General features: G+C 28.3%; 1 protein-coding gene across 2 annotated transcripts in view; it reads left to right on the top strand.

The window, feature by feature from the left end:
* DCTN4-p62 (dynactin subunit 4) overlaps window positions 1-10,164 on the top strand; it is a 37,491-nt gene extending 27,327 nt beyond the window's left edge. Inside the window, exons 8-10 of one of the 2 annotated variants that reach the window (XM_075360652.1) lie at window positions 2,399-2,616; window positions 6,258-6,368; window positions 9,854-10,164. In XM_075360652.1, coding sequence (XP_075216767.1) covers window positions 2,399-2,616; window positions 6,258-6,368; window positions 9,854-9,878 — 354 coding nt within the window. In that variant the 3' untranslated portion in view covers window positions 9,879-10,164. Of the gene's footprint in view, window positions 1-2,398; window positions 2,617-6,257; window positions 8,543-9,853 lie in introns of those variants that run through there. The other variant, XM_075360650.1, reaches the window with a different exon arrangement.
* The last annotated feature ends 5,868 nt before the right edge of the window (window positions 10,165-16,032 follow it).

Genomic DNA, 16,032 nt, shown 5'->3' with positions numbered 1-16,032 from the left:
TTATATATATATTTTTTTTATACATTTATACAATAGATAAGATTGTTTGCAATATGGACATTGCAAATTAGTTGTAATAGTATAAGCATGTGCCTGATAAGAATTATTTTTATCCCACATGAATTGATTAGAATGTTTCAAAGACGAGGAAGACTCCATCAAGTATTTTTGCATTTGATTTCTTTGAGATATTAAGTCAGAGCTCTCTAACATTTGCCTCCGTTTTTTAAGAAAAACAATAAATTCATCGATAGATGGAAAAGAATCAGCTGTGGATGTTGATTCCCAAGATCGTATAGTTGCTTGATCTAACCATTGTGCAAATAGTTGAATTAATATAAATTCTGCATAGTTCTTATTGATTTTAATGCATTTAAAGCATTTATATTACTAGAAATCATGTCAATAAAATTAGCCAAGCCGGTGGCAGATTCTTTGGGAATACTCTATACTCAGTATTGCGCAAGCATGTTTTCATGCTATGAGGCACTTGTTTGCATATCTAGCTTCAAGTAAGCTCCATGCAATGATTTGTCAGTTGCTGACTTAATAGGGAGATATGCCAAGTGCTGAACAAGATTTATTCACAGACTCGACTATAACACATTGAGGCTCATATATATATCTTGACATTCCGGTTTGCTTTCTGTATCATCTTGTGGTTTTTGAATTTTGTTTAAGCATTTTGTACACAGTGCCTGGAATTAATTTTAAATTTGGATTGCTTGTTGACAGCATCAAAGATATTTTTTGAAGTGATTCCCTAACCGGTTTAGCGTGACAGCTAAATGATTCAGAGCAACTGAGCAACGTTTCCCATTAATATGAAAATATTTATCTAAATATTCAGTTTTATGAAAAGTACAGATATTTTTTGTTTTAGTATATACACTTCTTAAAAAATATTGATGTTATTTGCTTCATGATTTTTGGTACATGTCGCATATGTAGTTTTTGGGCGACAAAAATGAGACATTTTCAAAATTTATGATTTAGCAGCCATTTTTTTTATTGAAAGACATTTGGTAATAGTCCAATTTTTTCTTTATAAGTAGTATTAATATCTAAGAGTTAAAAGGTAAAAAACAGCCTGTTTCTGTAAGCCCTTCATTATTTATTCTGAGCCCAGAATTTGAAAAAACAATTTATTAACATACCTACAAGATTTGGTTATGTAACAAAATGAATTTTTGAGTACACTAAGATGAAGTTCCACTTTTACTCTTTCCAAAAACCCTTTTTGAGCCTCTGTACTATGTAAAATAAGAATGCTACAGCTCATGGAAAAAGTAACGAAAATGATAACATTAGATAAACCTAATTTTTTATTTTTGGTAATATTATATTATTTTATTATTTAATAATATAATATTATTATTATTATTATTATTACTATTATTATTGGTAAAACTGTTCTATAACAGTCAAGACATCTAGTTTTAAAGGATCTACAAGAGATGAATAAAAAAAAAATAAGTTACATCCTTGCCATGTTCTTGAACTGAAAGGGATACATTAATGTCTTGTTGTGGCAGCAGTGGTTGTGTTCTTGTCTTCACACTTCCCCAGCAGCAATTTTGTACGACATTCAGTACATGTATAGTGTTGTCAATATGTCTTCTTGTCTTCTAACAGTTAAGACCTTCCTGAATATATCATGAAATTAACATTTTTGGGAGTTTTCGGTGAGATTAGTAAATTTTGTTTCACAATTTATTAGCTTGTGGTTGCACAAGACCTGGAAATTGTGAAGTATGAGAAGTAAAGATACAATTCTAACAATGTAAGGTACATTTAACAAAGTTTAACAAAGCTTAACAATGTGGAATTCAACTTTTTCTGCAGATGTTATTGCATTTAATGGTGGCTAATGACTATGATGTCATAAAAAAAAAATTAAATTTTTCAATATTAATATTTTGATTATCATTTTAGAGGTTATTTGGCTTGGATTCAGTTAAATCCAATTTTTTAAGTGTGAACCTAATTTTCATTGAAATTTTATGTTAACTATATTAAATTTGTTTAAATGGCATTTATTTTTCAAGAATTTTAACCATTTATTACAAACGTGCCTGGATATCAGAGGATTAGTTATTTTAGAACGGAAACTATAGTTTTTGCACTGAATTATTTTTTTCATAATTTTCAATTCTTCTATGTAGTAGTAGTAGGTAGTAGTGGGTAATGGTAATAATAATAGTATTTATTGTACTACTACAGTTATAGGAGGCCTACTGTGTTAAGGTAATAAAGCCCTTTTAATAACTATTACATTGATTTTTTTTTAAATATCAGATTGAAGAAATAAAGTAATTATGAAAATGAAATAATTATATGTGGAGAATTTTTTTGTAAAATTTATGTGACTATGAGTTTTGAATATTTTGTATTGTAGAGAGCAATAACAGCTACACCCCCAGGAAGTGCAAGGGACAGTCTTGTATTACCGTCTTTAGGCAGACAATTGACATTAACTGAACCTCCACGTCGAATTCAAGTTACACTGACAGCTAGTGCAGTGTTACCAACTGGTGGTATTATACTTCCTCCTCGTGATGATGCAGCTGAATATGATGACTCTGGTGAAACTCATAACTTCCAGGATGATCCTCAGTAAGTAAAATTTCCTGAGTTTTGATTGCTTATTACATAATAATACTACAATCACAACAACTCATGAATTTCATTTTACTGTGATTAAGGTTAATTGAATCTTATATTATTCAATTTTTTATGTCAATGGCAGAAATGCTTAGCTGATGATCATATCAGTTAAGTAAAAAATTAGCCAATGGTAAATTTCAGGTCGTGATCATTAATTACATTTCTGCTTGACATGAGGATGTACAAATGTAAACTAGAATTTTAGTATTAAATTTTTTTGGTGTGAAATAGAAATTCAAAGTATTAAACACTTTATACATAATTACTTGCTTTGGAAACACATTTTTTCCATATATTTGTAGGTTTTTGATACCTTAACTGTGACCAGTTGTTCATGAAGCACACTACTCCTGTATGTAACATAACACTATACCTCTTTCAGTAGTCAAACATGTGAAAATCACAAGGTGATAGGTTTTGGCTGTAGGGTAGCTGCAAATTTTTTATGTGCTTAGTTTACCATGTGTGGTCTGGTGTCATGGAATAAAATGACATCCATAATTAATTTTCTTTTGTTCCAATTCAACTTCAAGAATCTGCTATGTTATGCCATGTTAACTATTCTTTCACCACCCACTGGGTTGGTCTAGTAGTGAACGCGTCTTCCCAAATCAGCTGATTTGGAAGTCGAGAGTTCCAGTGTTGAAGTCCTAGTAAAGCCAGTTATTTTTACACTGATTTGAATACTAGATTTTACACTGATTTTTGAAATACTAGATCGTGGATACCGGTGTTCTTTGGTGGTTGGGTTTCAATTAACCACACATCTCAGGAATGGTCGAACCGAGAATGTATAAGACTACACTTCATTTACACTCATACATATCATCCTCATTCATCCTCTGAAGTATTATCATTCTCTATCATCCTCTTGTTCTACAGAGAGAGGTGTATGCCAAAAACGTTGAGAGAGAGAGAAAGAGAGAGAGAGAGTGAGAGAGAGAAAGAGAGAGAGAGAGTGAGAGAGAGAGAGAGAGAGAAAGAGAGAGTGAGAGAGAAAGAGAGAGAGAGAGAAAGAGAGAGTGAGAGAGAAAGAGAGAGAGAGAGAGAGAGAAATGAATGGATTCTGTAAATAGGTCCCATAATTCTAGACAATTTCATTTGGCCAGATCCCCTCTTTTATCAGGAATTTGATTTTAATCTTTTCTGCAATGGATGTCATCCATTTGCATACTTTTACTTAGTCATCCTGTTGTAAATTTTATTTCTAGACTGGTGGTAGGACAGGACAGACTGCAGGTAGGACAGTCGGTCTAAAACATGTTTGTAATTCAGTGTATTGTCAATGTATTGTGGGCAATATGAATTCAAAATACATGATATTTATGATCATTAAACTGGGTCATTCATGTCAAATCACCTAGCTAGTATTCTCCAGAAAATTGAAACCATAAAGAGAAAATTGAACCTGCCCTAGATATATTTTTAACTGCACTGAAAGGTGAAAATTAGCACTTTCACTAAATACCTAATAAATTAATTAAATAATTAATAGATAATTAGATAATTTGAAGATGCTTAATTTAAATTTTTTTATTAAAAAAAAAAAACAATACATTTCAAGCACTTAAAATCATAGATGGAGTATACTGGTATTAAAGTGGGCTTAAACTCAGTTTTGTTGATTAGCAAGAATTACGTTGATTAGCACTGTCTTGTACTTAAAAATAAGAAAGTTTAAAACTACAAGCCAGTTATGGTTAAGGGCTTTTAAAACATAAAAAGTATTTTTATAATTAACCTTTTTCCAGTTATTTAGTGCTTCATAAAGTTGTTGACTTTTTAGTGAAAAACTTAAGAGTTTAATAATAAAAATTCCACATTTTTTTTGTATATTTACTTATTTCTGTTGGTGAAGTTTCATCACATCACGCACTGTGGACTATTATCATCATCATCCATGCTGGCTTTACTGGGTGACTATGGACTACCATCATCATTCTTTATTATGCGCATATTATATTTATTTTGGTTCCTTGCTGTCATTTTTACAAGCTTGGCACTCTCTGTTCCTTCTCATCAAAAAAGTACTGCTACCCTGCAACACATCCCAAAAGTTTTCCCAGAAGGACAGAAGAGGATACCCCAAAAAAATATGTATGTGTAGGTAACAAGATTTGCAAATACATGATGTATCATGGCCCAGTTTGTCCTGGGTTACCAGTTGTGTGTCTCGGTAAATGTTTTGAAGAACATCACAAAACTATTAAACATTATATCTGTTTTTCATTTTTTTTTCTTTTCAGTATGTGACTGTAAAATTTTGTTATTTATTTAAGCTTTTTTATAATTATTTTTTATATACTTTTTTAATATATATATATAGATAGTTAATATTGTTATTATTAATTTTTTCAAAACTTTTTTAAAAATATAATTTTATTTGTGTGTTTTTTGTATTATGTGAATAATAAGTAATTCTAATAGAAATATCTCTGTCATTTACTTTTAAAGAAAATATTATTGTTTGTTTTTCATAAATAATTATGTTTACTTATTAAAAAAATTTTTCATTCAAAATTTACAGTTTTTGTTTTTTGTGTTTTACAAAACGAAAAATATGCAGATTAAAATCTTTTAACAGTATAACTTAAGTATTTCTAAAAAAAACTAAATTAATGAAAATATGTACCAAACTGTTCTTTGTAATTTATTGTTAACCCTTGATTCAGATACAAAATTATGTTTATTTTCATAGTAATGGAAAAATAAATAATTTTATCTAAAAAGAAGTATAAAAAAAAAAAAGGCGAAATATATTGAGAACTTTCAGGTTGACGACATCTGCTCATTGAATAATTTGTGGGTGAAATCAATATATAATCTATATTTATATATAAACATCAATATGTAATTTCCAGTTAGACATAACAACATTGAAAAATAGTTTTAAAACTACAGAGAAAAAAGTTTTTTATTGCATTCATGAAACACTCTGAAGAAATGGGTTAACATCGACTACAGTTGTCCATCAGTCATCGGCTAAATTACAAATATCAGTGAGTATGGACAACCATCGTAATCCATTATAATACAAAAAATTGAAAAAAATAAGAACAACAATAAAAGTAGGTTTTTATTCAAATTATCCCTTTATTAAAATAAAATAGAAAAAAATTATTAGTCTACCAGTAAAATTTGTATTTTTTTTGGAAATGGTAAAAGTGTTACTAACAGTGGTGTAGAAGTGATGAGAGCACTTTTTTGTGAAAATTTTCATAACGCTTACAGTAACCAATAAAATAAACTGAAGTAAGTATTTGATTAATAAATTTTTATGTAACTACCTTTTTACATTTCAAACGTACAAAATGGTGCATTTTGTTTGATAAAAATAGATTGAAACATAGTAAAAATAAAAACGTAATAATGGTTAAATTATATAAGCAGACGTAGTCTATTAAAGAAAATAAAGTTACTTCATTCCAGTGGTTCTTGAAAAAAATTTTTTCAGTACGTATGATTGATTACTGATGTTTATTACTATTAATATTTAAATTAGTAGTAATATTTATTACAACTACTTATATTTTTAGCACTTCATTCAACTAGTTAACTGTTTTTTATTGTTTTTTAATACAATTTTTCAGAATTGTTATTTGGAGAAAAGGCAATAAAGCTGCAATTAAGTTAATTGTTACCCCAGATGGCTCTCTAAAACCTGGTACACCTGTAATGTGTGGATTTACACTTGGATATGGGTATGTTAATACTATGGCTGCTCTTGAACAAAAGGAACCACAGCGTGTTGATCTTGAAGTTAAAGTTTATTTAACACCTGGTGTTATTACTGAAGATGAAGTGAAGGAAACAAATTGATTACTATATATAAAGAAATAAGTATTAAAAATCTGTTTATGTATCTTCTCCTGCTTTGCATCAGAAATATATATTATTTGTTTGTAAACATGTTTATTAAATTATTGCTGCTCTTACGTGCTTATGATACTACTTAAAAAAAAAGAAATTAAGAAGTTGATTAAGGAAAAGGATTAGTTATCTATTAATTATTGAAGGTTTCCAGTGTTAGACTACATGCAAGTTATTAATTTATAATCTATTGAAGTTGTGATAAGTTTTTGAGTTTTCATAAAAAAACTCATAAAAGAGGAAGGGTTTTAATTATTAATTTACATGTTTTATAAAGTTATCAGCTTTATTAGGAATTTTTTAACCTTGTCACATTAATAATTCAACATTAGTTAAGCCTTAACTTTGCATAAGCTTTCTTATTTGAGAAAAGAATTGTCTTAAAGTGTATTGAATTTTGTGGATTGTAAGCTATAATTTTAATTTCAATTATGTAACATGGGAGTGCACTGTAACATTTATAATGTACTATTTCTCAATTTTTAGTATTTAAGTGTTCATAATATTTTTTAATTTTCTTAAATTCATTTTTAAATAGTATATTATGTATATTTGTTATGGTCAAGGCCTATAACTTAAGTGATCTTAGGACGGTAAAAGTAGTTCTTACATTGCTTTTGTATGATTATAACTGAAATGTGCAACAATTTTCCCTTCTCCAGTATGATGTTAGGAATTATTCCTCTTTTTAATTTTTTTTATTCTTTTTATTTTTTATTAGTTTTTATTTATATCTATTAAGAATACATATATTAACATAATTATCATATGGAGGTAAATTTCTTAATAGTTTTTAAGTTCAGCAGACTAATATGCATATGAGAAAAGTAAATAATAGTTTACAGTAAAAAAACAAAAAAAAACACTTGTATTTCAATATTTTTAAATAGTTAATCAATCCATATTGACAACTTTTATAATTTTATTACTGAATATATACGCTTTCAGATTATTTAATAATATATAAAATATTTTATTGCAGTGAATTTAGCATTTACTTCAGCAGTTATTTTTTATAACTTTTTAAGGAAGAATTTTTTTATGCATACTCCTTCTCATATCTTCAATAAATTTGTTTTTCTACTCTTGATAATTAAACAAAAGAATTTATTCTATAAAAGATTACATATTTTTACCATAACTTTTACAAACTTGTGATATGTTTGTAGATTGTCACATGCCATGTGTATGAGCATGTCTGAATGAAATGTTTATGTGTATGGACCAACTGGATTTGTGTGTTAATTAAATTATTAATACACAATGTATTAATAGCAATTAATTAAAAATTAAATTATTTAAGAAAAAACACTAAAACATAAAACATATTAAGAAATTAGTTTAGCATCATATAATCCTTAAAACTGAATTTCTTTTTGTATTTTCACTGAAATGGTAGTTAATAGAAAATTATAATTAACATTGATACAAGAGGGAACAGATTGTGCATTGCCCAAGATCTGATTTTTTTCTATGAGTTAGTAACTTAACTGGTGAATTGAATGTTTAGTTAGTCAACCATTGCAGTGCTGGTAGCCCAGAATTTGTAATGAGTATTATTTTTTACAAGATAAAATGCAGTAACAAAAACCAATCAAAAAAATTTGTTTTAGAAGTTCATAATCACCTATTTTGCTTATTATGAGAAATTGATAGATATTTTGTATATTAACAGACTATGTTATGGTGCAAAATTAATAGTGCTAATATCTGCTTAATACAGTACAGAGTATTGATTGATTATTATTAATTATCTATGTTTTTAGACTATATAAAAATTAAACTATATTTATAATTTAAGTTTTTATGATTCATTATTGATTTTATTGTAAAAAAAAAAAAAAATGGGATTAAAGGATAACCGCATTTTCTTCTAAAGCACCTGTTGGTATTTGGATAAAATAGTTGTATTATGAAAAGAATAAATGGATGTAAGGATAGTTCTGTTTTTTTTTTTAAGAAATAAAGCTTTGTTTATTATTGAATAAAGAAAATTAATACAGTATTTTTTGTTATCTGTTATTTTGATAGTTAATGCTGTGATAGAAAAATTTTTGAGGAAGTTTATTTTCTCATATACAATTGTCAGTTCAAAAAGAAATTTCTTTGTAAAAAAGATTATAGAGAAAATATAACATTCGACTGTTCTATATACAATTTTCAAACGATATTTTAATATTTGGAGCCAATATATGTACTCTCTGGCTGGTGTTTTTAAGTTACATAAAGGTTTTATTGTTCTAATTTTTATACCAATAGAGAATACCTCCAATCTGTAGTCAACAGAAAAGTTAAGGAGATGAGAAAAAGTCCACAATATCATCTAATAATCTGCATAATTTCAGCTGGATCTGTTTAGTAACTTTCCTGTTATGTATTTTCAGCATGCGATATGTACAAATCCATATCAATTTTAAGCATTACAAACTTTATACTCTTTTACTCTAAATTTCTAAATTTTAAGCGTATGTACTGTTTGAATATCAACTGGCCTGTATAATCATAACTGTATGATTATAATTTTGATTTATATCTATGGCCTAGTAACTAGTCATTGAATAAATAAACTGTGTGATATTGTTAATGATGAAAAAGTAAAATAAAACATTTAAAATTATCGATTTGATGAAAAAAATAATGTGGTTGTTTTAGTTGGCAAGACATTTTTATCATCTCATACATTTTACATTGAATGAAGCACTGCCTGAAACATAATACTATACAGTATTCAGAGCTGGGAAAAAACATATCACACAACCAAATATAGTAAAGTAATGTTATAGCAATATTGGGAATGCTGATAGATGGTTCAGAATACAAGAATCTGTACAATAGGTATTTGGTCTAAAATTTTGTGCATTATTATCTGTAGAACATTAATACCGATTAGAATTACAGGTTGTTGAAGAGAGATTATCAAATTGTGCTAGATTTTCAGGACATACTTTTAAAACGTTTTTGCTTTATAATATTGGAATAATTGTACATGTATAAAGATCCACAAAATTGGTGTGGGACCATTACATTTCCATTTTATATTGGTGGGAAGTCAAGGAATGAAGTTTATAAAAAGGATTGTCTTCTTTCTGCAGAATATAAAAGAACAAGATATACTCTTTGTGTTAAGTCTGTTACTAATAAAAGATGCATGAAATGCTGCCCTACCTTGCATGACAAGTATTTTTACAGTTTGAGAAAGTAAATAATTAAAAATTATATCTTAGAGAGATATGTTAACATGTCTTTATTGTTTTGTTTTTCTTTAGTGCAAATTCCTGTATTCATTTGGTCTTAGGTGTTCAGTTTTTTGTTTCAGGCTTGGTTGGGTGTATTTAGTTTAGAGCCTAGAACCTCTGAGGTACAAACATCAGAACTTGTAATTCAGTTTAGAGCCTAGAGCAGGCATCGCCAACATACGACCTGTGGGTTGCACCCAGCCTGCAAAAAATGTTTTAATATTAGCTTTTTTTATAAGCAATTGAGTAATGGAAAATATGGAAATTTAAAAAAACTTGCCAAGAAATATTTAGTCATCTTCAGCTCAATTTATATTTGTGAACAAACTTTTTCTTTACTGAATCTAAATAAAGTACAACAAATTCCATAATAAAATTTTGTTTACTTCAATGGATAATTTTTGTATTTAACATTTTTTCATTTTAATATTTTGTCTGACCCATGAAAAAAGTATTCTTTTCAATTCAGCTCGGAGGCAAAAACTGTTGGCCATACCTGACCTAGAGCCTCTGAGGTAGTACTTTTCTTTTATTTTAAAAATATGAATATTTAGGGTTTACCCATTTTTGACCAATAGCAATACCTCATTCTGTTTACACTATAACAGTCAGGAAAGTAATATTTAATAAATTAATGAAGTGTAAATTATACTATCATAATTTTAACTAACAAATTACTGATATCAATTATATCTACAATCTTTCCTCATAACTATTTCTCCCATTTTTTGAATAGCTGAAAAACTGAACTTTATCACAGTTATTTCTGTGCTGATCTTTAGTTAAAATATAAATAAAAATTATTTTCATTATTAGTCTCTGAGGGTGTTAATATATGTTCCCAAAACTAGAAGGGTTGAGAACTTGAAACCTAATAGGGGTGTCCCTTGAGTAATAATTTAATTCTAAGAAGGCTTATTTTTATTTTCCTTACTCACTCTAAGTAGTTGATAAGGATGCTGAATAATTTTGCAAATCGGTGGTTAATTTTTTTTCAGTGAAAATAACTTCAACAATATAAAAAAATTAATGCTTCTCTTTTAAATAGGCTTATCATACTTTTTTGGGTCCAACCGAGGACATAATTTTGAAATTATTTAAAAGTCTTAACAGTTTACTGAAACATTAAACTTTTTCAGTTGTATTTTTCACTACACATGACTTTTTTCAGAAATGGTTTGTTTGTTTTAATCTAAATCATACCAGGCAATTTCAGTTTGTAAATTTATCCAATGAAACTTACTAACTTTATCAAAACTGGTTCTTTACAATCACAGGTATTGGATACTAGAATTATGAAAATTGTCTATGCTTGAGAAACATCTTTGTTCCTGAACATCATTATTTTCTTGTACAGTGCATAGGAATTCTTTGGCAGAAAATTGTATAAATTTGTTGATTTTTATTTCCTGAAGTTGACAAATTAATTCAGAATGTCTGAAATGCTTCTGTTGCTGTGGTAGAATTAGTTTCCAATTTCAGAACTACATTATTAAATAACTGTACAATACCATATAAAAATGTAAAAAAAACAGCTCACTTTCTTCTATATTTTCAAAAAAATCAAATAATAATTTTGGGCTTGTCACAAGATAAGAAGTATGATTTTAGGTTATCAAAAATGGAAGGAATTCTTTTTATTGCAGGTAACAAAGTAATACATCTTGTGCTGCTATGAGAAACTCTAAGTTTCGTTACTCTTACTGTGTATATGTGAAAATATTTATAACAATAACTTATGTCCAGGGGTAGAGAATCACAAGTTGTTTGTACTGAATTGTGTACAATTTGGGCTGAACAATCAACAAATAGGTTATCTAAATCACTTTGAACTTTTCTGAGCACATTTCATTCCCCTTTCTTTTCACACCACCAAAATTACTGTCACTATTATCAGCAGTACAACAAACCAAATTTTAAAAGTTTGTATTTTTTTCACATACTGCAAAAGATACTCAGTCAAAATTTGAGCAGTTTCAGCTGTCACTTCATCAAAATTTAAAATTTAACTTGAATTCCCTCCTCCAGACTGAAATATCTTACAACAATCTGAACAAGTTTTACTTCACTTCTGTTTGAGCTATCCATCATTACTGTTACATAATTAATGTTTTCCAAAGAACGCAACACATTATCAAATATAAATGGTGAAGTAACGTTAACAATAATTGCCTTGGTTCTGGTTCTAGCAGGTGAAAATTTTGGGTTATGTAACTTTTTAACTGTTAAGATGTGTAGTCTGATGTTTTGAAACTGAGTTCGTGTCTAGCAGTGTGGTATAAAAATGTAGCTTCTTTAGCGACACATTCCAGATCACTATTATTGTTATTCCCATCTTTGGCTTAAAACAATAAACTTGTTCATTGTTACTACCATTACACAATTTCAAAATTTTGTATTCCTGTTGCAGGTTAACACTAAACACACATTTTCTTTTGACCATTGCTAAATGATGGGATAAAAAATGGAGATAAAATGATAAAAAACATGTAGACGAGTTACTTCACAAATGAAAATAACATAAAACACATTGCACCTGTTGTGTTGCCAAATTACTAAGTAAAACATTGTGGCAAGACCGGTAGCCATGTCTTCATCAAAATCGACATCAGTGCTTGCTCCAAGGTCGGCTGAAAGATGCACAGCTGTAAGAGAGTGTTTAAAAATTTGATGTCGAACATTTAGGTCTAGAATTAAAAAAAATCCTCACCAGTAATAAAATTCTCAAACCCTGAACATTTTTGCTATCTCGGACATTATCCCGGACAGCACTAAAAACCCAGGACTGTCCGCCCGAATCCCAGATGTATGGTAGGCCTACTTTTAAACACAATTAAAAAGGTAAATAAGTAAACATAACTATGGAATTTCTACAGTTGTTTCTAAAATATTAAATTGAAACTAAAAAATTTAGTTGCAATACTAATTATGAAAACATACTTAAGAAAATTAATTAAGTATTTAAATTACTGTTATTTAACCACTAAGCAAAGTTCAGATCACGATCAGGCATGGAATTTTTTCAAACGCTACCAATCTCCACTGGGCTATTGACCATAACTGTTGATACCTACTCTTCATAACAAAAATAAAAATTAGAATGCTTGACATATGTGAACTAATATTAAAAGACCTAGTTCTTAGTTTAACAGAACCAAATTGATTTTTATGTAGTAAATTAATTGATGACTGTGCTTTTAAACTATAACAGTGGTTTCATTCCACTGGTTCTGCTGTTTTCCACCTGACATCAGTTACTTTTATTTCTGGCAGTGTTTTTTATGTTATGTGTTTGTTGTTGAAGAATGCATTAGATATGAATTGTATCTCTGTTCATTTAGTATGTTATTGATTACGTACATATTTCATAGTATTAAAGAGTGTTTAAAATGTTACCCTTTTTTGTGTATGAAGATTATTATTAAAAGTCTGGAAGAGTAAATACTAGTATTAAACTATCAATAATATGCTGATGACACTGATATAATTGCCACTGGTTTAGAAAATTGTAGAAACAATCTTTACTGTTAAAAAATAATAATAACTTTTAAGAAAGCTGAGAAGTAGTCAGCACAGCAAGGCTTATGATAACTTCATTTCTTGTTTTTATCCATAGGTGATATGTAATTGATCTAAGGTTCTAATTTGTTATCACATAGTAAGTTTGTTTCATAAAAACTGGATGAATGGTATTGCTTATTTACATTTTAAAAACGTTCTTGATTTGATCAATTTTAGTGTCATTAAATATATTAACTATGTATGGTTTCACAGATTGTTTAACTGATAAGGTGTTAGTTAACTGATAATAGTTTTCAATAATTTGAGATATTGTGGCTAATTTGAGATAGGCACAGGCTTAGGCTCAGTTCTTTTCCTTCTTCTAATTAATGTTCTTCCTTACTGTAACTCAGATTTCAAGTTGTGTTATTTGCTGATGATGTGTAACTTTATAGGCTCTGTTTGAGGACTGTTTTCTAGCAAAAAAATGAATAATATTCATAAATGGTGCATTAAAGACAAATTAACACTAAATGTTTCTAAAACTAAATTTTTAGGTTTTACAAGCAGGGGAATTCAGTTGTAAACAGTTAAAATGTATAACTGTTAGTAAAACTATCATACTGAAAGAATGGTAATATATTTGCTAATTTAGTGTAGTAATTTTATATTATAAGTAGTTTTCATATAAACAAAATAAAACAAGAGCAGCCTTCCAAAATGATGAAACTCCTCACAAATCAAAATGTCACTTGCAGCTGACAGTAAATTTACCTATTCTCATACTTATTTTTTGTACAGAGGCCTATGCCTCTGTACAAAGACTATCTTTATGTCTATACATAAAGATAGTCTCTTATGGACGTAAAAGTATTTGAGATGTATTAATGTTATCATATACTCAGGATAACATGGGTGGTTAGAATATTCAATGAACATGTCAGGAGAAGAATATAAAAAAATGAGGTAGTTAACTTTTATAAAATAAGAGGAAGCTTAAGCATTTCATACACACCATTTAGAGATGAAAATATTCAATTTTGTTGTTGATTATGTAGGAAAAATCTCCAAGCATAGATCCAGAGTTACGTTATCTGGTTGATGAATTCTCTGTGATTGGTGCAGATGAACACTAGTTGTCTGTTTAAAGCCACAGCATCCTAAGTGACAACTTAGGATATTAAGGTGTGTTTCCTTAAATTAATAATAATTAGTCTAATACTGTGTGATATTGTATAATACACATACTTCTAGTCATATTCATGTAATGAAACAATTTCATATACTGGGAAAACAAAAAATGAACATGACATCTGAAAAAAGTAAAAGTTGTTTATCAGCATCTCATTAAGTGTCTTACTGTTAGGTCCACAACATGATGTCTACAATTGTTAAGTCCAAACTAAATGGAAAAACACGCGTTTTGTCAGTGTTAATAAATAAAACTAGTTTGTAAGAAGTTGTTTCTAATAGTCAGGCTGACTATTTTTAATATTACAAATGCTACATTTTTAAGATTTCTGTTTGCAATTAAATATGGGTGGTTTACTAGTTTTAGCAGCAATTTTAATTTTCATAATTTGAAATTTATTGAGAAAACTCAGTACCAGTAAAAAACCCTCTGAATCCTTCTATTTGTTGTTTTGATGTTAACATAGGGTAGTACTTGCAGTGCCGTTAAAGTTGTAATATTGATAACTATGGATTACTATCAATCCATTGTTATGTTATGTAAATGCTAAACCTGGATTATAAAAGAGGACAAGGCTAGTGCTTCAGGATTTAAAGCACCAAGAACATAGCCACAGCGGTAAATACAAGTATAAGTGAAGCTGCAAACAAGACAAGAGTCAGTAACAAGACAGAAAGATTGAAAGACTAGTTCATTTTTACTAAATACATTAAAAAGTAATTATATATATAGTAAGATGATAATATTAGTAAAAAATAATTTTTAAAATATAAAGAAAAGTTTTTTAAGGTAAAATGAAATGTTATGAGATGAGAAGTTGCATCATTACAATTCTTTCTAATTTTGAAGTGCTATTTAATGAAATAAAAAGAAACTAGAATTTATTAAAAAAAACTGGAGTGTTTAGATTTAAAATATCAAAGAAATATTTGGCCTTTAGAAAATAATAAAACTTATCTTTCATATTTTCTTCATTTAGCATAGATTGTTAAATAAAATAGAACTTTTTATACATTTTCGACATTTTTTATAATCTATTTGCATTTATATATTGCTAAATTTTTCTGAAATATTATCATCTTTATTAAGTAAAATGATTACATTACTTAATATTAACTTCTTAAGATAAAGATGCTACGATTTGCTGATGATATACTAATTCTAGCTGAGAGTAAAAAGGATTTAGAAGAAACAATGAATGGCATGGATGAAGTCCTATGCAAGAAATACTGCATGAAAATAAACAAGAACAAAATGAAAGTAATGAAATGTGGTAGAAATAATGAAGATGGACCACTGAATGTGAAAATAGGAAGAGAAAAGATTATGGAGGTAGAAGAATTTTGTTATTTGTAAATTAGAATTACTAAAGATAGAGGAAGCAGGAGTGATATAAAATGCTGAATAGCACAGGCATAACGAGCTTTCAGTCAGAAATATAATTTGTTTACATCAAAAATTAATTTAAACGTCAGGAAAAGATTTTTGAAAGTATATGTTTGGAACATCGCTTTATATGGAAACTTGGACGATCGGAATACCTCAGAAGAAAAGATTAGAAGCTTT

This window comes from Lycorma delicatula, chromosome 3 (genome assembly GCF_047948215.1).
Source record: "Lycorma delicatula isolate Av1 chromosome 3, ASM4794821v1, whole genome shotgun sequence".
Taxonomy (NCBI): Eukaryota; Metazoa; Arthropoda; class Insecta; order Hemiptera; family Fulgoridae; genus Lycorma; species Lycorma delicatula.
The sequence above is the reverse complement of the archived record's forward strand: the minus strand, read 5'-3'. Positions and strand labels throughout refer to the sequence as shown.